This window comes from Drosophila obscura, unplaced genomic scaffold (assembly GCF_018151105.1).
Source record: "Drosophila obscura isolate BZ-5 IFL unplaced genomic scaffold, ASM1815110v1 contig_4, whole genome shotgun sequence".
Lineage (NCBI taxonomy): Eukaryota > Metazoa > Arthropoda > Insecta > Diptera > Drosophilidae > Drosophila > Drosophila obscura.
Window position 1 is genome coordinate 5,988,888 of NW_024542828.1, and position 20,293 is coordinate 6,009,180.

At 43.5% G+C, this 20,293-nt stretch overlaps 8 protein-coding genes across 16 annotated transcripts in view; 4 read left to right on the forward strand and 4 right to left on the reverse strand.

Annotated features, from left to right (window-relative positions):
* Positions 1-53: 53 nt before the first annotated feature.
* Positions 54-1,154, forward strand: LOC111065795 (ATP synthase subunit O, mitochondrial). The gene is made up of 3 exons (XM_022354192.2): positions 54-164; positions 391-837; positions 905-1,154. Exons 1-3 carry the CDS (start codon positions 135-137, stop codon positions 1,058-1,060), a joined length of 633 nt encoding a protein of 210 aa, XP_022209884.1. The 5' UTR covers positions 54-134; the 3' UTR covers positions 1,061-1,154.
* LOC111065787 (histone-lysine N-methyltransferase 2D) lies at positions 285-3,413 on the reverse strand. The gene has a single exon (XM_022354183.2). It carries the CDS (start codon positions 3,291-3,293, stop codon positions 1,263-1,265), a length of 2,031 nt encoding a protein of 676 aa, XP_022209875.2. The 5' UTR covers positions 3,294-3,413; the 3' UTR covers positions 285-1,262.
* A 62-nt stretch (positions 3,414-3,475) lies between these two features.
* On the forward strand, positions 3,476-5,256 carry LOC111065792 (protein zntD). Its single transcript, XM_022354187.2, has 5 exons — positions 3,476-3,855; positions 3,933-4,219; positions 4,278-4,473; positions 4,616-4,994; positions 5,066-5,256. The coding sequence occupies exons 1-5, from the start codon at positions 3,607-3,609 to the stop codon at positions 5,074-5,076; spliced, it is 1,122 nt and encodes a 373-aa protein (XP_022209879.1). The 5' UTR covers positions 3,476-3,606; the 3' UTR covers positions 5,077-5,256.
* On the reverse strand, positions 5,147-10,528 carry LOC111065786 (centrosome-associated zinc finger protein CP190). 3 transcript variants are annotated; one of them, XM_022354178.2, is made up of 5 exons: positions 10,388-10,528; positions 9,339-9,858; positions 8,208-9,273; positions 7,167-8,131; positions 5,147-7,100 (listed from the first exon to the last, which is right to left on the reverse strand). In XM_022354178.2, exons 2-5 carry the CDS (start codon positions 9,738-9,740, stop codon positions 5,988-5,990), a joined length of 3,546 nt encoding a protein of 1,181 aa, XP_022209870.2. In that variant the 5' UTR covers positions 9,741-9,858; positions 10,388-10,528; the 3' UTR covers positions 5,147-5,987. The 3 variants fall into 3 exon arrangements, with proteins under 3 accessions (XP_022209870.2, XP_022209872.2, XP_022209874.2); XM_022354180.2 differs by having other exon boundaries at positions 10,440-10,526; XM_022354182.2 differs by lacking the exon at positions 10,388-10,528 and adding an exon at positions 10,046-10,357.
* A 302-nt stretch (positions 10,529-10,830) lies between these two features.
* LOC111065793 (18S rRNA aminocarboxypropyltransferase) lies at positions 10,831-11,886 on the forward strand. Its single transcript, XM_022354188.2, has one exon. The coding sequence runs from the start codon at positions 10,913-10,915 to the stop codon at positions 11,717-11,719; it is 807 nt and encodes a 268-aa protein (XP_022209880.2). The 5' UTR covers positions 10,831-10,912; the 3' UTR covers positions 11,720-11,886.
* LOC111065790 (nuA4 complex subunit EAF3 homolog) lies at positions 11,717-13,460 on the reverse strand. The gene is made up of 4 exons (XM_022354186.2): positions 13,334-13,460; positions 13,161-13,275; positions 12,988-13,103; positions 11,717-12,926 (listed from the first exon to the last, which is right to left on the reverse strand). The coding sequence occupies exons 1-4, from the start codon at positions 13,380-13,382 to the stop codon at positions 11,923-11,925; spliced, it is 1,284 nt and encodes a 427-aa protein (XP_022209878.2). The 5' UTR covers positions 13,383-13,460; the 3' UTR covers positions 11,717-11,922.
* Positions 13,461-13,521: 61 nt separating this feature from the next.
* Positions 13,522-14,025, reverse strand: LOC111065796 (cytochrome c oxidase assembly protein COX16 homolog, mitochondrial). Its single transcript, XM_022354193.2, has 2 exons — positions 13,869-14,025; positions 13,522-13,807 (listed from the first exon to the last, which is right to left on the reverse strand). The coding sequence occupies exons 1-2, from the start codon at positions 13,985-13,987 to the stop codon at positions 13,612-13,614; spliced, it is 315 nt and encodes a 104-aa protein (XP_022209885.1). The 5' UTR covers positions 13,988-14,025; the 3' UTR covers positions 13,522-13,611.
* Positions 14,026-17,825: 3,800 nt separating this feature from the next.
* Positions 17,826-20,293, forward strand: part of LOC111065797 (tropomyosin-2) — a 31,672-nt gene continuing 29,204 nt past the window's right edge. For 3 of the 7 annotated variants that reach the window (XM_022354210.2, XM_041595025.1, XM_022354217.2), the window contains exon 1: positions 17,826-17,933. The gene's annotated coding sequence lies outside the window, so the exon portion shown is untranslated. The remainder of the gene's footprint in view (positions 17,934-20,293) is intronic. The other 4 variants (XM_022354209.2, XM_022354212.2, XM_022354216.2 and 1 more) reach the window with 3 other exon arrangements.

The following is a 20,293-nucleotide window of genomic DNA, read 5'->3' on the forward strand; positions in this document are numbered from 1 at the left end:
TTAGCGTTAGTGCAGCTATCGTTTTCTTATCGGCGCTGTGCAACCCTGGCGCGTATATCGAAAAGCCTTCTAATCAAAGTAACCCTGTTTGTCACAGCTGCGATTTTAGCTGAAAAATTCTTAGGACTTAAACGATGGCCTCCATTAACAAATTGGCAATTTTGGTAGGTTTTGTGCATATAATCAAAGGAAAGATGTTTTTATCCGTGCCAGGCGATGGTATTGGAATGGCAGAGTGTGTGAGATAAGTGAGAAAAGACCTTCCAACGAATCAATAATTATCTAACGCATATTTGTTGGTTATGTAATTCGCGAAATGAACCAATTTTCGGACGTTTTAATGTCGTTAATTCAAAGAGCATTAATATTGTTTATTTGAAATTTCCGCAGAGCCGTGCACTCAGCTCCGCCGCTGTTTCCACCAAGGCGGTGAAGCCTCCAGTGCAGTTGTTCGGTCTGGAGGGCCGCTATGCCACTGCCTTGTACTCGGCTGCCACCAAATTGAACCAGTTGGACCAGGTGGAGAAGGATCTGATTGCTCTGCAGGAGACCATCAAGGGCGATAAGAAGCTACGCGAACGTGTGACCAGCCCGATCATCAACAGGAAGGTCATGGGCATTGCCCTGAAGGAGGCATCCACCAAGCTTAGCTTTGCCGTGGCCACTGGCAACCTTTTGGGTCTGCTGGCCGACAATGGCCGCTTGAAGAAGCTTGATAACGTCATCTCCGCCTTCAGGACGATCATGGCTGCCCACCGTGGTGAGGTTGTCTGCGAAGTGATCAGCGCCAAGCCCCTGGACTCGTCCCAGAACAAGCAGTTGGAGGGTGCACTCAAGGTACGAGACCTTGTCTCATATAACCGTCTACCATGCCTCTATTTGATATATATTCTTGTTGTTGCAGGCTTTCTTGAAGCCCAACCAGTCGCTGAAGATCACCTCTCGTGTGGATCCCAGCATTATTGGTGGTTTGGTTGTGTCCATCGCCGACAAGTACGTCGACATGAGCATTGCCACCAAGGTGAAGCTCTACACAGATGTCATTCAGACTGCTGCCTAGGCCTGTAAGGATTAGCTCTTGATTAAATGCCACAAGCCGAATGTTTGGAATGTTTCATGCGGTATTTGCGAATAAACCACTCTTCACCCCCAAATTCATCAAAAGGCATTCCAAATGTATTCCTTAATTGTATTATTGACTAGATTAATGCGTAGCAGGTTCTGTTAATTCCGTGTCTGCATATTGTTTGCGTCCCCACGCATTATTTTGACCTTCTGTTGGTCTGTGTTCCTTTGTTTGGTGTCGCATTTCCACTGCGAGTTGGTTTTTGCTCAGCTTCAGTGTCAGATGGCCCTTGGTCAGTTTCAGTGCCAGATGGCCCTTGCTCAGCTTCAATATGCTGCAACTCGTTCATCTTGGCCTGAATGGTTTTCTGCAGAACGTTTTGTTGTGTCAGCAATGAGTACAGCTCCTTGATGCGTGCCTGTTGCAATTCGAGGACTCTCGTGCTATTCGATGTAGCCGGGTTATCAAACCAGTTGGTACGTTCTGGCAGGGCTTGATCCTGCTGCAGCGGTGCCAAGGATTGATTCTGCTGCAACTGTGCCTTGGCTCCGGTGTTCCATTGACCGCAGTCGTTGCCATTTTCGTTTTTCTTGTCACAGACGCAGATGGATGGACATCTACCACAGCCTGGACCCTTGTCAAGCAACAGGACATCAGCGCAGTTCGCGTCCTGATCATCGCCTTGGCAATCGGTCTCCGAATCGTTGGTGGAAGCGCGGCATAGCCTATAGTTGGGATGATCCAAGTCCGGGAAATTTGCTCTCTCATTATTATCGGTTAGATCCGATTCGAGCAACCGAATCTGACTGAGGGGCGACGGCTGAAAGTTTTCTGGACAGATATAGTCGTCCTCGCAGCTCTCTTTCGGCGCACCGGGCATGATAAGGACATTAACGGTGTTCGGTGTGGTGTTGCTGCTAGGACGCCGCTCACTCTGTTCATTTTGCAAACCCAAAATGGCAGACATGTCAATCACATTATTGGACTTTGCAGGCGGAGTCGAACGCTTCCCAACCACTGGCCCCGTTGGATACACAATGCCATTGTTGGAGGCTGTGGAGAATTGCATCTTGGATGGTACACCGCATCCGTCGTTCATTGGCTGGTTTGCTCTGGTTGAGCAACTTGGTCGCGAGGCAGGTCTACCAAGGGATGGCGATGGCTGAACCATTTGTGCGTCATACTGAACCCCTTGATCCTTCACTTTGCATGCCCGACAGCACTCGCTTCTGGGCTTCTTGGTCTGCATTGGCTGTTGCCCAGATCTGGAATTACTACGATTTGGACGCTTCTGCTGCTGTGGATGCTGTTGCTGTCGCTCCTGTTCCTGCTGTTTCGGTCGCAGCCTTTGTGACATTGGTTGTGGGTCTAATCCATTGCTACATTTTCGGTTTTGCTGTTGTTTGTCGAGTGTATTATTTAAGGTGAGATAAACCCCTTCAGCGGATTGCTGCTGTTGTTGCTCCTGCGCTGAACATTGCGACACCGGCTCTTGCGTTTGTTGGCTCTGTTCAGTGCTCTCCATCATTTCCCTCTGTTGGGACATTAGGGCGTACGAACTGTATACATGACACCTAGGATTCTGACATAAACGATAATGTCCATCTTGTGGGCATGGCATTCCCTGGGACGTGCTAGATTCATTGGATACTGTCTGGCACATCGATTGTTGCTGCTGTTGCTGTTGCTGCTGTTGCTGCTGCTGCTGTTGCTGCTGCTGCTGCTGTTGCTGCTGTTGCTGCTGATGCTGCTGCAGCTGTTGCTGTTGCTGCATGTTTGGACAATACTCTGTTTCGGGACATATTCTCATTACTTGCGGTCGATTATTGTTGATGAAATGACAAAGACTACGCCAGCATTGCTGCTGGGGACTGTAGCCAGATTGACGCCTTGGACTGGGACTTGGACTTCTGGAATTGGACATGTTCTGATTCATACCCGTTGGATAGTGGGCACTTGGCCATTGACCATGATTTTCAGATGACTTGACACTTGAGCGACGACTGGGATCATCATTGCCAGATTTCTGCCTTTGATCTGGTTGTTCCTCGTTACATCCTTTCAAGTGTTTGGCGCAGACACATGCACGTTGATGAAATGTAGGCACTTCCATGTTGTACGAATCAAGATTGGCCAAATTTAACCATTTATACGCCTCTGCCATGGTGTGTGGATAGATGTAGTGTCCAATTGGCTCTTCGCCACAGACGATACAACGACGAGCCATTTCAAATCTACAAAAGAACGAAAATAGTGCGGAGGGGACGCAAACAGTTAATTTTTGAATTTTTATTTTACATATTTTTGTTCGATGTTATCGAGACAGTATTTTTCAGGCTATGTTCGGTATTTTGTTGTGGGATTTTCAAAGCCGTTTTCGTGAAGCATTCCAGCGTTGCATCTACCGATAATAATTCCATCGGTTTTTGCAGCTGCGCCGCAGCTGTGTTTTTTTCTGTTTCGTTTAAAAATAGTAAATGCAACGAACTTGTTACTGTACTGCTGTCCCAGGTTTGATGACTAAGCTTGCCAGCTGAACAATGAGTTTAGCAAGTGGAACTATGGATATGGTCAACACATCGAACACCAATATGGACGCCCCGAATCGCGGTGACTGGGAGAAGGTCCTGGCGATGCTGGTACTTGGCCTGGGAAGCTTCCTGTCTGGTATGCTTCCCGCCATTATCTCAGAGCGCAACAGGAGACGATTCCCACTGACTACGTCGCTGCTGCTATGCTTTGGTGCGGGCATATTGCTGGCCACAGCATTGGTTCATATTTTGCCTGAGGTGAGAAACACCTCACCTGGCTTTTCGTTGGTTTTGTGTTACCTGGAATGTAATTTGATTATCCATTCCAAACACAGGTGCGCGAGCAAATGAATTCGAAATTCGCTGAGGTGGCCATGTGCGCAGGTTTCTTCATCATCTACTTTATTGACGAGTTTATACACTATTTCTTTGGCGAGGCCATTCAGCATACGCACAGTCACGGCCATGAACATGAACATGAACGTGAACCCTCAACCTCCTCACATGCCCAAGTTGACCCAGACAGGGAACACAATGGATATGGCGCAATCAGTGAACGTGCGCCCTTGCTATCAGCACAGCCGTCGACGTCACATTCACATCATTCGCATCACAGCGAAAAGTAAATCGATTACAGTTCCCTCTCGACCCTAATAATTTATTGCTTTTTTTATATGCAGCATCCATGATCAGAATCGCACCTCTTCCGGCTGTGATGATGCTAGTGTAGAGGATGCAAATGCCCGCATATGTCATACGAGTCACACAGAACCATGTGCCCAGTCCATGACCGGCACTCTCGGTCTCTTTGTTGCATTGTCTCTGCACTCGGCCATTGAGGGACTGGCGATTGGCGTACAAAACTCAGCGACAAAGGTATGTTCATAGTCTGGTCTTGACATAGTTTTGGGGTACAGACACAGCCGGGCACAATCTTTAGCAAATATTAGAAGCTTCGAATTATTTAATCTAGTTAGATAAGCCTATCCACCCTCTCATATTCTTTGTCTCTTTACAGGTTTTATTTCTTCTTGGCGCTGTGGCTTGCCACAAATTCGTGATGGGCTTCTGCCTGGGCCTGGAGTTTCGCTCCAATCCTCAGACCACTTTGCGCTCCCAATTTATGGGCATTTTGGTATTTGCATTTGGTGCCGTCTGTGGCATTGGCCTGGGCATGCTTATCGTGGATGTGCCCGCCGAATGGTCGTCGAAAACACTGCCCATTGTTCAGGCACTGGCCGGCGGCACGCTTTTCTACGTCACCGTCTGTGAAGTGATACCCCGCGAGAAGGCACGCTGGCACTCGCATCCAACGCGACGCTGGGCGGGATTTGCGCAATTTGCGACAGTTGTTGCCGGCTTTGCCACCATGTGCATAATAAACTTTTATCTTTCTGGTGCGTATCGCAATGTGAGCTCTGCTCATGTCTATATGGGCCACTACTAATCTCCAAAAACTCCATTTCAGATGAGGAATAATTAGCTCTGCCAACAGGGATGACGTTCGTGCTTGTGTATTCTTTTTCGTTTTGTAAGAGATTATTTTTAATTGGCAGATCATTGTTATATATGTTTAAGAGGTGTTGCTTTTATATATATGTATGTACTATGCATGCTTGATGAATCTTTTGTTATAGAATAAAATGTATTTGTATCTCAGTTGAGAGTTTTAACTAGTTGCTGCAAGAGAAGCAAATCAAATCAATGAAATTTCACTTTTGTTTTTTTTTTGTCTACATTTATATTTTTTCTTTTCTCCAAAGTATCTGATCTGTGTGTGTGTCGTTTTTTTTTTTTGTTTCTGCTATAATAATAAACCTTAAAATCCTAAGTTGGTAATCAAAAAATCGGTCATTCTTGTTTTTTTTTGTTTCTTTTCTTTTTTCATACCTACTACTAAATCGACTGATCATCAAACCATTTTCATTCATTGCAATAATAATCTGCAATTATAATTGTTTATGTTTTAAACCAATTAAAACAACATCTATATGTAACTATATATAGCTCTATACGCGTGTCTGTATACATATATATATAAGGGTTTATATTAAGGTGATTTATGTTGGGTTGATTGGTAAAGAAAAATCATGAAAAGTAGCAAAATGTGCGGGGCGATTTGTTGGTCTCTCTGGATCTAGGATTAATGCTGAAGATGGGCATTTACATTTATAATTACGTGAGACTTGCAGATTAGATCTTACACGTATCTTTGTGTATAGTGTTTATGTTTGGGGCATGCTCCTCTCATTCCTTATTTAACAGATTTAATTTACACTCGAAACCGAAAATTCTTGTGGACTTCAGATGGGCATGCTGGCTACCCTCCTTTTGGCCTGACGACGACGACAGTAGATAAACGAAACTTAAAACATAAATAAATCTAGTAATTATAGTTCCGCCTTTGCCGCAGCACTAACCCCATTCTCATCCTCATCTTCATCATCATCAGCCCATTCGCTAATGAGGCTTTTTACCTTATCCGCACTTGCCGCCTCCTCCACCTCAACGACCGACGACGCCGCCGCCGACTTATCTGTGACTTCGGCTCCTGTAACACTGCTGTTTGGTTTCTCCTCGACCTGTGCTGCTTCCTTTGATGCTGCTGCTGCTGCAGTTGCTACTGCTACAGCTACTGTCGTCTTCCCATCATTATTATTCTCAGCTGGTTTCTCTGCTTCCGACTCAATGATCTCTTTCTGACTGGGATGATTGGCAGGCAGCTGGGTGGCAGGCACCAGGTCATCATCCGTCTCGGTACTGTCTGTGGTGGCTACTGTTGTCGCTGCTGCTGCTTCTATCGCTTCCAGGGGTGTACTCCTCTTGTCCTCATCTTCGGGCGATTCGGCTTGGGCGATTAATTCATCCAGCAACTCCTTGCGCATATTGTCCGTCTCCGAATGTTCCTGATCTTCTTCCGCCTCCACCAAATGCTCCTCAGTATCGGCGGCTATTGCAGAACTTGAATCGATTTCCGCATCTGTCATGGGAACATCTGCTTGTGTTGCATCTTCCTTGATGAATTCCTCATCCTCCTCATGCTCTCGCTTGATCTTAATTGCTGTCTCTGTTGTGTCAGCAGCATCAGCAGCTGGTGGGGCGTCCTCCTCAGCCGTATCCGTATCCACATCCATTTTTTCATCGTGTCTAGTTGTTGTACTGGTGGTCGGGACTTCTTCTACACTGACTACATCCTCGCCGCCGCCACTGGCTGCAGCTGGCTGTTCGGCCGCACTACTGGTCTTTGATGTCGAATCATCGTGGCTCTTGTGCATGGATTTTAGAGCCAAATCAATGTCGTCTTCCTCCTCCTCTTCGACGATATTGCTTTCCTCAGCCACTGGCTGGGTTTCCTCTGTTTTCTTGGGCTGTTGCTTGGCGACAATCTCTGTGCTTGCAGGCTTTTCCATTTCCATCATTTCATCCTCGTTCTCGTCTTCGGTCCAATCGCCCGTCAACTCTTTTAGTTTTTCACTAATGTCGTCGCGAGGTTTCTCTTGTTTCTGCAACGTATTAAATAAATTTAAATTCAATATTCCTTTATTAGCAAGAGATTGGAGAAATCGTACCTCCTTGCTGTTCTGCTCCTCGGATTCGGCTATTAGATTCTCTGCCCATTCCAAATTGTCAACGGACTCTTTGCTCTCATCTGCCGCACTGTTGCCAGTCTCGCTCTTCTTGCCACTCTCCACAGAATCGGCAGCACCGAGTTCGCTGTAGATCTGACTGTCATCGTACTCTTCTTCGGTGCCGGCCAAGGATTTGGCATCGCCCTCTTGCTTTACTGTTTCCGCCTCGGGCTCGCTGAGTACCATTACCACACCGCCAGCGGCAGCGCCTGCCTGCTGTTGATTGAGCTGCGATAGAATCTCCTTTCGCTGTTCGTCTGTGAGCTCCACTTCATTGCCATCGGCTCCAACAAACTTCACCTCCTGCGGCTGCTCTAGCTCCTCCTCCTCTTCCTGCTGCTGCTCTTCCGCTTCTTGCTCAGCGCTGGCCCGCTGCGCTGCTATGGCACTGTTGGCAGGCAAGCTAATGTCCGAGAGTATGCGAACCTTGCCCTCCGGTTCTTGCTCCTCCTCAGCTTCTTCCTCTTCCTCGTCCTGTGAGCCTTGGTACTCCTCATCCGTCTCGTCAATGATGCCATCCTCCAGGGCCTGGGCCTTGTGGTAGCCCTTCATGTGCTTGTACAACTGCAGCTCTTGATCAAACACCTTGTTGCAATAGATGCACTGTTGCTTGTTCTCGTCGGTGTGTGCCTCATTTATGTGGGCCTCCAGGTCAGGTTTGGTCAAAAACGTCTGATCGCAGAGCGCACACTCGGCGAATGTGTATAGCTGCGATTTGATTTGATGCTCCGTATACATGTGGAAATGCAACTCTCGATTGTTTCCCGATCGCCAGCCACAATGCTCGCACAGCGCCGGATCGATGGTCTCCTTGTGAGTGTTGATGAGATGCCGTCTAAAGCCCCTGTACGAAGGAATGCTAATGGGCCGTCCATTCACACCGCACCGCAGACACAGCCAAGGACCTGTTGACACATACACAAATTAATATTTATTAGCAACATTTTTGGGTATTGAGTTTAAAGAAATCCTTCCACTTACCGGTGGTATTTTCAGCTCCTTGTGATATCAAAGTATGCATCGTCTTGCTGTCAATTCGACGCTTCTGAGCCGATGCCGTTGCCGCGGAGCTGGCTGTTGTCGCTGCTGCTGCCGCTGCGGATGTCTGGGCTGGGACGGCGGACTGTGAAACTGATGATGGCTTTTGCTGTGTTGTGGCTGCCTTCTGCTGTGACGTTATCAACGGTGTCGATTTGTCAGTTTTGAATGAAACATGCAGCTTCTTGTGCGGCGATGTGGGTCCCGTTGCTGTTGAGGATTGCGATGTCGCTGTGGCTGATACTGCTGGCGCAGCACGCTTCACAGGTGAGGCAGCCTTCTCGGCGGGAGTGCTGGTTGGCGTATTGTTGGGCATAATCTTTAGCTTGATGTTCTTGTGGCCCTTGACGATATGCGGATACTGTCGCAAGACTTCGGCAATGATTTTGGTGTGATTAAGCTTGGCATTCGACGAATCCTTCACGATGATCGTCGGCGTTTGGCTGGGCGAGTCCTGTTTGAGGATTATGGTCGTTGTGCCATGCTCCAGTTGGGTCTGTGTGCCTTTCTGTGGAGTTGTCGGCTGGTTTTGCCTAGACGTTGATGGCTGCGGTGGCATATCGTCATCATCATCGTCAGCATGGACATCATCGTAGAGCATGCCGCCATCGTATTCCGGATCATTGTCACCATATTCGGCCGCAATTTGCTTACGCATCCGCTGTTGTTCGGCAAATTCTTTGACCTCCTCTAGGCTGGGTTTCTTGGACGGCGGCGACAGTATACTGGTCTGTGCCGGCCGCTTGTTGTTGTTATATCCCTTGCGCAGCTGCTCAAAGGGAGAGGTGGGCTCTTGTTTGATGCTTGTCGTCGTGCGTATCATTGTATTTCCTATGGTAGCACGCTGAATATTTGGTCTCAATGTGCCTGTGCCTCCGGTGGCTGCCCCCACGACTGTATTGCTTACAACGCGGCTTTGCTGGGCCGGCACAGTTACCCGCTGCTGTGGAGTGCCTGAATTTATGGCTGGGCCCACTGTGCGGCGTCGTATACCCTTCGGACTGGGCGGCTAAAAAAGACAAAATACAAATTAGTCCCGGGCCTATGGATTGTGATGCAACTATCAGCACTCACCCTCTGCAGGCGATTAACATTCTCCATGGTGCGTCTATGTGCCTCCAATAGCTTCAGCAGCACTGTCATATTCATCTCCTTGGCTGTGCGCAGCAGTTTGCCATACATTTTCAACTCAAACTCAAGGGTGCCCGTGTACATAAAGTTGACAATGGGCACCACAACATCCGCCTGGAACTCGTTGGGCATGATGAGGGCATCGTCGACAATTTCGCAATTTTGTTCCAGTACATTGAAATAGTCGGTGCAAGCGCTTAGCACCAGGCGATGCACTTTTAATTGTGAATTATCGCGAAACTGCAGTGTTAGGTCGCAGTAGTCCGTTTTGTTGAAGAAATTCTGCAGCTTCTGCAGGAAGAAGACTCCCCAGTTGTCCACTTTGACCGATTTCACTTCTCCCATTTTGGCTGCGTTCTGTTCTTCTCAACGTTGTTATCCTTGGCAAGTATTGTTGTTCTCGTTAAATGGAATGCGCGCGCCCTCCCCGTTTGTTTGTTGCTCTAGCTGGCTGATGGCGCAACTGTACTCCCGGACCAAGGGTAAGGAAATTTGTATAGTAGGACACGCAGCCACGTTGGTGTCAAAAACAGAATGAAATGAAAGCAACACACACAGAATTATTAAATTTGTTTAGCTTGTTATGTTCAGTTATGTTTAACTATGAAGCGCAGCCAAGGCGGGCGTCAATTGATTTTCAGCAAACATACACTTTCGGTGCTCTCTTTCTCGCTGCCGCCACGGCGCGCAATGCAACTCGGATATCGATAGTACGTATGTACGTGTGTCTATTTACGCGCGTGTGTGTGCAGTGTGCGCGTCGCCAGGTCTTTTTGTCTTATTATAGCCGTTTCACTGCTAGTTATCAATAAATTAATAATGCCAACACGCGCGGATATATTTTTCTAGGGTTCCGTTGATGCATTTATTAATTCTGATTTGGCGCCTATCCTATCCCATTCCACAGAACACTACACTGCGTTTAGAAGCACAAAATTTCACTTTTGCTCATGCTCGGTTCAAAGTATACATACAAGATTTCAAAACAATACCTTTGTCTTTGCAATTGATTTTATTTTGGTCATTTAAGTTCTTAATACATACATTAATTCGTATTGCACTCTTTTTATGCCGGACAAATTCTAATTTTTTTCAGAGAGAACAACCGAAGCAGGCAGCCATATTCTTTTCTAGCAGGGTTGAAAACACCATATATCGATGATTGCGTGACATCGTGGTGGTCTGATATGGAAGAGGTGACGCAAGTCGGAGGTCTGTACGCATATATTACAGTGTGTTCTCGGCTATGTTTGACGTTTATTTACTGTTTTCTATAAAGCATAATACAATCCAATGATTTTATAAACAGTATATGGTGTATCAAGTACACAATTAATCTAAGTGGATCTAGTTAATAGATTTTGGCGATATATGACAGCGTGACGTCAGAGCATAGAATTGCTCTGCGTCACCTTACAATTACATTAAAATAAAGAAAATAAATCAGGTTGGCAGCGCTGCAACCACGAGATGTTATTTTTTGTTTAAATAATAGTTATAAACTTAAACTGTACAGAATGACTGGTCGGAACAAGGGCAGAGGAAAGCGTGGCGGTGGCCCCTACCGCAATGTCAAATCAAATCACAATTGTGAGCGTAACTTTGCCCAGCAGGCGAATGAACTGGCCAAAAGCGATAGCGACAGTACCGATGATTCCGACTCGTCGGGTGGGGGTCAGGATGATCTGGGCCATCCACCGGAATTTTCGGTTGCCATGTGGGACCTCAATCACTGTGATCCAAAGAAATGCTCTGGCAGAAAGCTGGCACGCTTAGGATTGATTTCGAATCTGCGCCTGGGACAAAAGTTCCCCGGACTCGTCCTGTCGCCCGTTGGCCAGTTGTGTGTCAGTCCACTCGATCGTGATATTGTGGCGGGCTCCGGTGTGGCCGTGATTGACTGTTCTTGGGCCAAACTGGATGAAACACCCTTCAGTCGCATGCGTAGCCCACATCCCCGTCTCCTGCCCTTTCTGGTGGCCGCCAATCCCATCAACTACGGGAAGCCCTGCAAGCTCAGCTGCGTCGAGGCTATAGCAGCCACACTATACATTTGCGGTTTCACGGAGGAGGCACGCTGGTTCATGGGCAAGTTCTCCTGGGGCCATGCCTTTCTGGAGCTAAATGACAAGCTGCTCAATGCGTATGCTGCCTGCACGGGCAGCGATGATATACTCAAGGTGCAAAACGAATATTTGGAAACGGAACAGAAGGAGCGCAACAAGCCGAGGGACTTGCGTGACTTCTATCCCACCAGCAGTAGCAGCAGTGCCAGCGAGGATGAGGCAGAAGAAGAGGGGGAAGCAACAAACACCAAAAGCTAATCTTTACAAGGTTCTCCTGATCTTTTATTATCAAAATACCATTTAACTAATTACAAAACTCTGCGTGTGCTTTTTTTATTATTATTTTACAAACCAGCTGTGAAGAGCAATTCTCAAACTATTACAAACTATTTGGATGAAATATTCATTTACAATTCTTCCATCAAGTCAAAGAGTATCCAATCATTCTGGGATTCTACAGTTTATTGTGCATTGCGCACATACTCGGGGTCCACGTTTACAAAGTTAGTCATGCTGAAGTACACAGCGCTATTCTTCACCAGAAACTTGAGAAAATCCTGCAGATGCACGATGAGGTTCTGCATGGCCTGCTGATCCAGCGCCGAGTATGTCAGCATCGAGCCCAGTCGCACAAACAGCCGCAGCAAGTGAAAGGAACCATAGAGATCGGACAATGGTGTCTCTGGATGCTTTTGCATCACATCTGCGTACTGTGTACGCTCAAATTTGTACAGCAGCTGGGAGCCCAGCATGACATTGAAATACTCCACAATGCCCTCGAGTACATCGTTGATGGCCACCTCCTTGCTGGCACTGGTCGACTTGACCGACTTTTTGTGCGCCAAATACTGTTCGGCGATTTGCTGGATCGTCACTTTGGCGGGCAGCTCCAGCAGCTTGTGCTCGCGCACCACCGCATACCAGTCGTCGGTCAGGTAATGCTTCAGCTCATCAGGTATTTTGATTTTCACTTCCAACTTGTTGGTAAAGGACTCTTCGCTTTCGACGCATGGGGCCGGCTCTGATGGCGGTGTGGGAGTGGTTGGTGTCGGAGTTGGTGCTGCTGGTGTTCCCTGCTTTTCTGCAGATGCTGTGGTATCACTGCCGCTCAACGATGGACGTTGTTCGCTAATCCGTTTCTTTTTGGGTGGCACCACAGTGACACCGTCATCCTCTGTGATCTCTACGCTCGCTGCATCTTCCTTCTTTTCATTTGGAGTGCCGGGACGGGCCGACACTATTGCACTTTGTGTTGACTTGCGATTGGCACGACTGGTTGAGGTATTGGCGTTGTTGCTATTGGGGTTCATGCTGCTGTTGCTACCACTATCCGATTTTGTCATCGGTCCCATACTGGACGTGGGTGTACTGACCACCAACGGTAGAGATGTATTGCCATCTTTGGAGGGTGTAGACGCTCGCGAATCGTTTCCCACTTGCTCCATTTTTTTGGCCTTTGCGCTTCCTTTACGAATACATCAATACGTCAGCGATGGCGACGACCGCAAACGAAAGGTTTCACTTACCCTTTTTGTTGTCCTTCTTCGAGCGCTCGCCGCATAGGCGCGCCTGCTCCTTTTGTCGCTGTACATTGTCATCATTGTATTTCAGCACACGGCTCTCGGGCACCCATTCGTCCCAGCTGTAAGCGGACATGGTAAGTGTTTACATATACTATATACTGGATGGAAGTACGTACTTTTTGCTCCAGCCTGCATAGTGGATGTAGTACTCGACCGGCGTCGCATCAGGTTTTGTTTTGAGCACCTTGGCTTCGTAAATAAGCGGGCCGTGGAAGCATAGCACACGTTCCCCTGCAAGACGCGAATGTATGTAAACAAATATATGATTGGGTTAAGGGTTTTAGCTTACCATCGGCAAATATAGAGGCTGCATCTCCTGCAGATCCCACGATTTCCATTTTAGCGGGTTTAATTATTTTTTATTGTAAAAACAAGAAAAAGGCTAGAGATGCGTGTTGTCAAAGATGGCCGATGGCATCGCCTACTATCGATTGCTTCTGAACACTATCGATGATTGATTACAAAACATGCGACTTATGTGATAAAATATCCATTTATTTATAAATATATATAACAAACAGTCTGTATTAAACGTGTGCTTATGCCTACACCTACACTATACAATAGTTAATGTTTGGCCGGCTGTGACACTCCCTCCTCTTCCCAGGGACGTGGACCTCGTTTGTTTTCCCACTCATCTATGTTCACGGCCTTAACTTTATCGTACTCCGTTTCCAGTGTCACTTCTTGCCGTTTCTTCATGTTCACGCCGTACTTTTTCATCTCGTCGGGTGTCACCGGTTGCTTCTTGGAGTACTGGTATCTGGAATTTCACACCAATCAGTTGGCATTTCTTTGGAGTTTTCTGACAGGACTGACTCTACCTTAGATTGGAAAACTGTTGAAGTCCAAAGGAGCCGGCCACCATCATGATGAGGAACGGCACGCCGTATTTAAACGATTTTCGTTTACTATAATGCTTTAGTTTATCACTGAACGACATTGTTATTGTTATAAAATCAGTGGACTTATCGATAAAATATATCAAACGACCATCAGAAATATACCGAAATATACCTTGTCATTGCCCAAATATACCGTAAATATACTGAGGGATACGACGAAATGCCTTGATATGCCATGATTTTGATATGTTGCTCAATATTACCAGCTAGTTACTACTCAAAAGACTAAAAATATCATTTTATCAGATAGTTGAATTAATTTTTTAAAATCTGGCCTGATTTAAGGACTCCCATTTATTGGATTACTTATAAAATAAGGTTTGAACAAAGGTCTCTTTCTCTGCCTCTCTAACCATTCGTTTGTTTCCCCTCCCCAACCCTTACCATTGACAAATATACTTTTATATACCGTCAAAATGTCCTGTAAAGTATATAATATACCGTAAATATACCGAGAAAAATCTTATTCATAAATTTTGATGTAGCAACTCTGAACGTGCGATGTTCAGATAAATCGATATACACATGTAACGGATTTACAAATTTGTCCTTATTTTAACATCACAATTAATTCAATCAGCTAATTAGCACATTGAATTATTGCAACCCTTTCTTATTAATAGCATGGGGTTCATTTGCACAAAGCATTCTTTCAACGCAGCTGCTACCATCGATTAAAATTAGCTTGCCCTTGAAACGGATGCGAAGAAAATGTAGCGTACGCCTTGCCAAATTGCGAGCAATTTCTATAGAACAATTGTTTTCCGGCGCACGCCTAATGAACGATGCTCGTGCACTTGCATTTACATATGGCCTGGCTATAAGTTCAAGGTCTTGTGTCTCTTTAATTCTCAAATAATTGACACTGACAATGTCGAAGAGCGCCAAAATGTTGTGTGTTCACATCCATCGTACACGACATTGGATATGGTGTCGGTGCAGGGTCGGGCACCCGGTCGGGTTTGGGGGGCCAGGCAAGGCAAGTGGCTCGTTGCAAAGATTTCCTTTTGCTATCAACCAGTTTGAGTTTTCGGTTCATTCACAAGGAGACGACGCGACACGGCGCCAATTGAGTCATCCACAGGCCCGCCTGAGACTGGGTTTGTCTCAGATCACACAGCTTTAAAGTCGTTAGAAGATTGTATTTCATCCATCCCGCAGCGGCCTAGCCAACAATCTGATTGAACAATCTTCTCATGGCTTCAACACCAGTCGTCCGTCGTCTATGCCCCTCTGTTTCCACATTTCCAGGCAATTTTCACCAAATATGGTTGCGATTTTTCTAACAAGATTGTGCACTTGTCGCACCAGCTCGCGTACATTTATTTTTATTTGGTGTATATTTTGGAATTATGAAAACTTTTGTTTTCCATAACACAGCCTCAGCCCCCCCAGCATCAGGTGGCCATGATTTCGTTTTTTCTTATTTAGCCAAGTTGCTCACACATTTTCGCTTTTTACAATGTTGTCGATGTTGTCTCAAGGGTCTTTCTCATGATATATGTATATATTACATACATATAAACATATATTTCTTTTCCTTACATATCTAGGATGATAAATATATATTGATCTAGTTTGAAAGACTTTTTTGTTTTGAATGAAAACAATTACGTCATGCAGTGGGTGTTGCTGGATTTAATTATAAACTTTTCAACAGTCTCAGTGCTCGCAGAAAAATAAAACGGCAACATAATTTTTTCCAAGAGAAAATCAAAGAATAAATATTCTAATATCAAATTGAGTTTTATTTATAGAGCGGGCTTTTGCTGCAATTTAGTAGATTTATATAATCAGTTTAATTTATTTCTTTATAAATTTACCTTTAATCTAATTAAAATTCTGTACTTTTTTTTAGGACAATCATAATCACGTTGTAAATAAAAAAGGACTTTTAACTTATACATATGTTACTGTCAATAATAATGTATTTCTCGTGTTATAGCCAACAAAAATACTACAAATTTTCATGAATGAAATTCAAATGAAATTCTATGAACTTTAAAAAATATTCCTGGAACAAATAAGATCCTTTATTAATTAAAATATCTTAAAACAGATAAAACCATTAACATCTTTGGTCCCTTTTTTAATAAATACACAAACTTTACTGCTAAGAAACTGAAAAGATGAATGTTTATGTATAGAAATCACAAATAAAAAATGTATTCTCTTATTCTCATTTAATCTATCGAAAGAAATATTAATCTACCATTTCATTTCAGATATAATACTTTCCAAGTTTTAACCTAATCGTATTCAAAAAAATATAAAAGGAAATTCTGGAAAAACCCATTTAGCAAAAATTAAAGTTTTAATTGATCGGAAACTACCATATTACGTGCCAAATAGTATAGCCTAATTAATCAATGGATTTATGGTGTGTTCTTTTGGTTTAAAATTCAGTTTATTTATCTTAAAATCTTTATGAACGAGCGTGATCGATGGGTAAAAATGTTATCTAAAAAGATAACCCATACTATTGTGTATAAGCTGCTGATTTTCAGAGATCTAGAGGAAATAAAATTAATACGATTTCCACGTTCTGCTCGATACATGAATCATGGTATACATAGGTGGGGGGCTTTCTTCTGAGAGAGTTACAAACAAGCATGCAACATGCAAAATACGAAGTAAAATCGTACTTTGACAATTTTGATTGCGCCAACAAAATGTTTCCCGTTCGTAGACATGACGTTGAACAATCTATAGGAAACGCTCAAATTATATAGAACAAAAAGAAAAAAAATAATCCGTAGACCTATGGTGTGTAGTCTATATCTATGTGAAACAAGATTTTTTTGGCATATCAATAACTGAAAGATAAAAATAGAATTTAAGAAAACCAAAAAGCAAAACAAAAAGATCCACGCACACATTCACATTCACAGCAGCTTTCTCAGGCACACACACAAACATTGAAGATAGAGAAAATGTTGCTTTTGTATTCTCAAATATTTTGCATTAACCAAAAATACTGGGGGTTTGAAAGCTTTTTTGGAATATGGGGAAATATTCAAAAATAGGCAGAAGAAACACAAACAGCCTACACACACACACACACACCCAAACACAGCCAGTGAACAGGTGAAAGAAAGCCCTGGCGAAGAGCGGGAGAAAGGATAGAGAGAGAGGATTGAGAGGATTTAACAGTAAAAGCGCAGGCGCCGGCTATATGTGTGTGTATGTGTGCTGGGGTGAGAAGAGATCGTAAATCAGCCTCCCCATAGTGCGAGCCGAAAGTGTTGGCAAGCAAGAAAATGTACGATTTTCCTCTGTTTTGTCTTTCGGCTGCACTGAGAGAAATTTTGTACTTTAAAATATCCAATATAAAATTGGAAAAGTTTTCGTTTCTAAAACTACCCCTCAAAATAATGGGGCATTGCTGTTTCCATTTGTGTATATAATTTCTATAACTATAATAATATTTTCTATAATATTAGAATTTAAATATGATTCAGTGATCCAAGAATATTTGATATGATTTAATTGGAGCACTAAATTCTAGGGCTTCCATCAGGGAAACTTATCTATCTAAGCTTCTGTTGGCGCAGCTACCCTCTCTTTATTTTCCTAAACAAAGTTCTGTTAAACTTTCTGTAAATATTCTCTGTAATCACTTGCCACTTTTCGGCACAGTGTACAAGCTCTACCAGCACCCTGCCATACCATGCCATGCCGTGTGCTCTCTTTGTTGTGATGATCATCGCTGTACTCAAACGAGAGCATAAATGCAGTTCCAAAATAAGCGAAAGAGCAGCTAGCCAACAAGAGCATCGCACCGCATCGCATGGCCGAAAAGCATTCTCTCTCACACACACATACACACACGTGGTGGCGGCGGTGGCTCACACCTATACACACCAGTGTAGAACGGTCGAAATCGACCGAACGGCGGGCATCGAACGTCAACATATTGAATAAATATTTTCAGTTGAACATCACAATCCGTTCAAGTCGCGGATAACTCCGAATAAAAGTTTTGTAAGTAAAAAAAAAAGGAAGGCAAAGAAAAAAAAACCTCCAACCAAAATACCAAGATATCCCAAAAAAGTATTTAGAAAATCTTGTTACGTGCAAAAAAAATTATAAAGTATTCAAACTGTGTCAGAAATTGGTACACCAACTGCAAAAAAAGGATCAAAATCAACTTAAATAATTATATAATCAAAATACGTTTGCTGCAATCAAATCAAAGTGCTGTGAAAAAATCTAAATAGTAACCAAGAACAGAAACCGCAAGTATTTAAGCATAGCAGACAGAACAGAACAAAAAGAATATTTAAAAAAATTTTTTAGTTAGAATGAAAACCCAAATAGAGGTTAAGCACCTTTTAAGAACGATTCTCTGGGGGCTTTGTCAAGTTTGTCTGTTAACCACAATTTGGCATCTAGAATTTCCATTTCCACTAAGCTAAGTGCCCTCTGCATGAGATATATAAACATTGTCAATGGGCATTCATCATCGTGGGTTACACGCATCGTCGTTGGGTTCTCTGCCATGAGCAGAAAGCAGCAGATCCAGAGTAACTATTAAAGGTTGCTCTGGGACTCTCTGGGAATCTCTGATATTCTAGCAAAATGAGTGATGAGGATCTTGAGCTCCATTTGCCATGCAAAATTATCAAAATAATAATAGAATTATTTGATAGCTTGCTCTGACTTCCCTTAGACATCCCCTAGCTGGTCTTACATTTCTTTAGCTAAATGCCAAGGGATTACCTTTTTTATGCTCTTGCTTTTATAGAGTCCTATGAATCACTATATTCTAAGATCTTTGAATGAGGGATAGATTAAAGTATGGAAAAGCAGAGAAAGAAAAACGATTCTTTCGTTCCTTTTTTGGTATTCAAAATAAATCCAAATAATTCAGAGCCTCGTTCAGTGCTTGTGCAATTTTCTTATATCCATGAAATCCGATACACAACCGCTGGCCACAGATGCCAAATGTATCTGAAGCGAACGTAGGCGAAAAAAAAACCCCAACAAATTCCCCAGAAAGCTCTTATCCCCTACTCTGGCTCTGTCTCTTTCTCTCTCGTAATTTTCTACTTATTGTAGTATTAAGTAATATCCGTTGGATATTCAACAGATGCCTCCTCAGTTTTCCTATTTTTAGTCATTTGATGGGTGTTCAAGAGAGATAGCCAGAGAGAGAAAGCTTTCAGTGTGGCCTGCCGCCTTAGACATTTCGATATAGATTCTATATACGTAAGACCTATATACGATACAATGACTGTGTGTGTGTGTGTCTGTTGAGACTTAAAAATAGCCAAAATGGAATAGAATTCTGTATTCTGTACAACAAATATCTGATTTTTTCCAATGGATAGTTTGGAATCTACGAAAATTCTGAGACAGATGGATATAATTAGAAGATACGAGTATGTATGGGGTAGAACATATTTCCTAACCTACAGAGTACATATTCGGATTGTGTTTACTTACTCTTGATCGAGGATAAACAAAGGAGACTGGAGAGCTGGAATTGTGGCAGATAGATTTGGTGGAAAATGTGGGAGTAGGAAGGAACTAAATGAAATAAAGTTTACCATTAAAAGAAACATTTTCAATGAAGCAATTAAGTTCTATTTACTTTAATGTGTACTATCCAATTTCCCCTTTTGAGCACATCATTTAAATATTTTCAAAGTATTCTAAGTATTGGTTTTCAAAGATAAATGCTTTTCGCCTTAATGGCATATGTTTGTCCTTATTATAGCTGAATCCCACAACTTTATAGGTATTAAATGGGGTACAAAGAAGTGGTAGTTAAAGAGTTACATACGCTTAAAGGAATAGCCTCTGTTAACACAGCTTTATGGCTTTACTTCTCCACTTAATTTGCAATATATTATCTTATCTCAACCAATATATGTGAATGTTAAAGCTTTATTATATTATAATAAGGAATTACCTATTTATCCCTTAAACGCTACAACTTTCTTAACCTTAATGGAGCGCTCTTCTCGTATTTAGGTTCATTTATGTGCGGGTATACAAGATATATGTCATTGCCGAAAGGTTTAAGATTTATTCCGCTGAATCAACGCAAACATAACTCTCAATGTGTCACCTCATTCGATGCCATATGCCAAATGCCGCCATATGCACATGGGGCACATACTCACTCGTCTGTGTGTCTGTGTGTTTCAACGAACACAAACAAATTTGCCTCGATTGCAATATTACTCGTAATTTAAATTCAATTTTTGTTTTCCTTCGGTTGCTTTTTCTTTTTGTTGTTCTTTCGTTGAACCTGAGGTTCAGAGGCTCAGCGGAATGTAAACAAAAAAATGTTTAAAAATAAATTAATGTTTTTGAAAAGAACAAGAGCCAGCACA

Bases quoted from the DNA above. Each gene is read 5' to 3' on its own strand.
- LOC111065793 (XM_022354188.2), top strand. From the start codon at position 10,913: ATGACTGGTCGGAACAAGGGCAGAGGAAAGCGTGGCGGTGGCCCCTAC.
- LOC111065792 (XM_022354187.2), top strand. From the start codon at position 3,607: ATGAGTTTAGCAAGTGGAACTATGGATATGGTCAACACATCGAACACC. The intron at 3,856-3,932 runs GTGAGAAACACC...TTCCAAACACAG, and splicing joins TGGTTCATATTTTGCCTGAG to GTGCGCGAGCAAATGAATTC. The intron at 4,474-4,615 runs GTATGTTCATAG...GTCTCTTTACAG, and splicing joins TACAAAACTCAGCGACAAAG to GTTTTATTTCTTCTTGGCGC.
- LOC111065795 (XM_022354192.2), top strand. From the start codon at position 135: ATGGCCTCCATTAACAAATTGGCAATTTTG. The intron at 165-390 runs GTAGGTTTTGTG...AAATTTCCGCAG, and splicing joins TTAACAAATTGGCAATTTTG to AGCCGTGCACTCAGCTCCGC. The intron at 838-904 runs GTACGAGACCTT...TTGTTGTTGCAG, and splicing joins AGTTGGAGGGTGCACTCAAG to GCTTTCTTGAAGCCCAACCA.
- LOC111065790 (XM_022354186.2), bottom strand. From the start codon at position 13,382: ATGGAAATCGTGGGATCTGCAGGAGATGCAGCCTCTATATTTGCCGAT. The intron at 13,276-13,333 runs GTAAGCTAAAAC...CGCGTCTTGCAG, and splicing joins AGCCTCTATATTTGCCGATG to GGGAACGTGTGCTATGCTTC. The intron at 13,104-13,160 runs GTACGTACTTCC...GTCCGCTTACAG, and splicing joins TATGCAGGCTGGAGCAAAAA to CTGGGACGAATGGGTGCCCG.
- LOC111065786 (XM_022354178.2), bottom strand. From the start codon at position 9,740: ATGGGAGAAGTGAAATCGGTCAAAGTGGACAACTGGGGAGTCTTCTTC. The intron at 8,132-8,207 runs GTAAGTGGAAGG...ATGTGTCAACAG, and splicing joins AGGAGCTGAAAATACCACCG to GTCCTTGGCTGTGTCTGCGG. The intron at 7,101-7,166 runs GTACGATTTCTC...AATACGTTGCAG, and splicing joins AGGAGCAGAACAGCAAGGAG to AAACAAGAGAAACCTCGCGA.
- LOC111065796 (XM_022354193.2), bottom strand. From the start codon at position 13,987: ATGTCGTTCAGTGATAAACTAAAGCATTATAGTAAACGAAAATCGTTT. The intron at 13,808-13,868 runs GTAGAGTCAGTC...GTGAAATTCCAG, and splicing joins CAACAGTTTTCCAATCTAAG to ATACCAGTACTCCAAGAAGC.
- LOC111065787 (XM_022354183.2), bottom strand. From the start codon at position 3,293: ATGGCTCGTCGTTGTATCGTCTGTGGCGAAGAGCCAATTGGACACTAC.